Consider the following 390-nt stretch of genomic DNA (forward strand, 5'->3'; position numbering starts at 1 on the left):
CAGCTCCCCCGCTCGGGGAGCCGGTGGCGGCACACGGCGGCGTCCCCGGGCAGCCGGCCGGGCTTCTGCGAGGTCCGAGGTGTCGACCGTAAGTGCCAGTCGTTTCCCGTCTTGAGCCTTTTACCTGTCTCAAAGTCCGCAGGGGGCGGCTGCTCTTCGAATACTTGACTTGGCTGGTTGTTTGCTGTGCCCTTTCAGTTCTCTTTCCTTTTCGTTGTACAAAAGGAGAATTTGCTCCCTCTGCAGATCTCTCGGAGGTGGAGATTTTTTTATAGGTACGGGCTGTTTACTTTAGTTTGCTAATGACAGCAGTAGGCATCGCCCATTCTCTGTCATGGTTTCGTTTTCTGAGGGAGTAATAAATGCCATAAACCTGTTAGCTGCCCGTGT

General features: G+C 54.4%; 1 protein-coding gene across 1 annotated transcript in view; it reads left to right on the plus strand.

The window, feature by feature from the left end:
• Positions 1-115, plus strand: part of LOC104397014 (voltage-dependent calcium channel gamma-2 subunit-like) — a 2,246-nt gene extending 2,131 nt beyond the window's left edge. Inside the window, exon 4 of the mRNA XM_010006925.1 lies at positions 30-115. Coding sequence (XP_010005227.1) covers positions 30-115 — 86 coding nt within the window. The remainder of the gene's footprint in view (positions 1-29) is intronic.
• The last annotated feature ends 275 nt before the right edge of the window (positions 116-390 follow it).

The sequence above is a fragment of the Chaetura pelagica genome, unplaced genomic scaffold, assembly GCF_000747805.2.
Source record: "Chaetura pelagica isolate M959 unplaced genomic scaffold, ChaPel_1.0 scaffold109, whole genome shotgun sequence".
Taxonomy (NCBI): Eukaryota; Metazoa; Chordata; class Aves; order Apodiformes; family Apodidae; genus Chaetura; species Chaetura pelagica.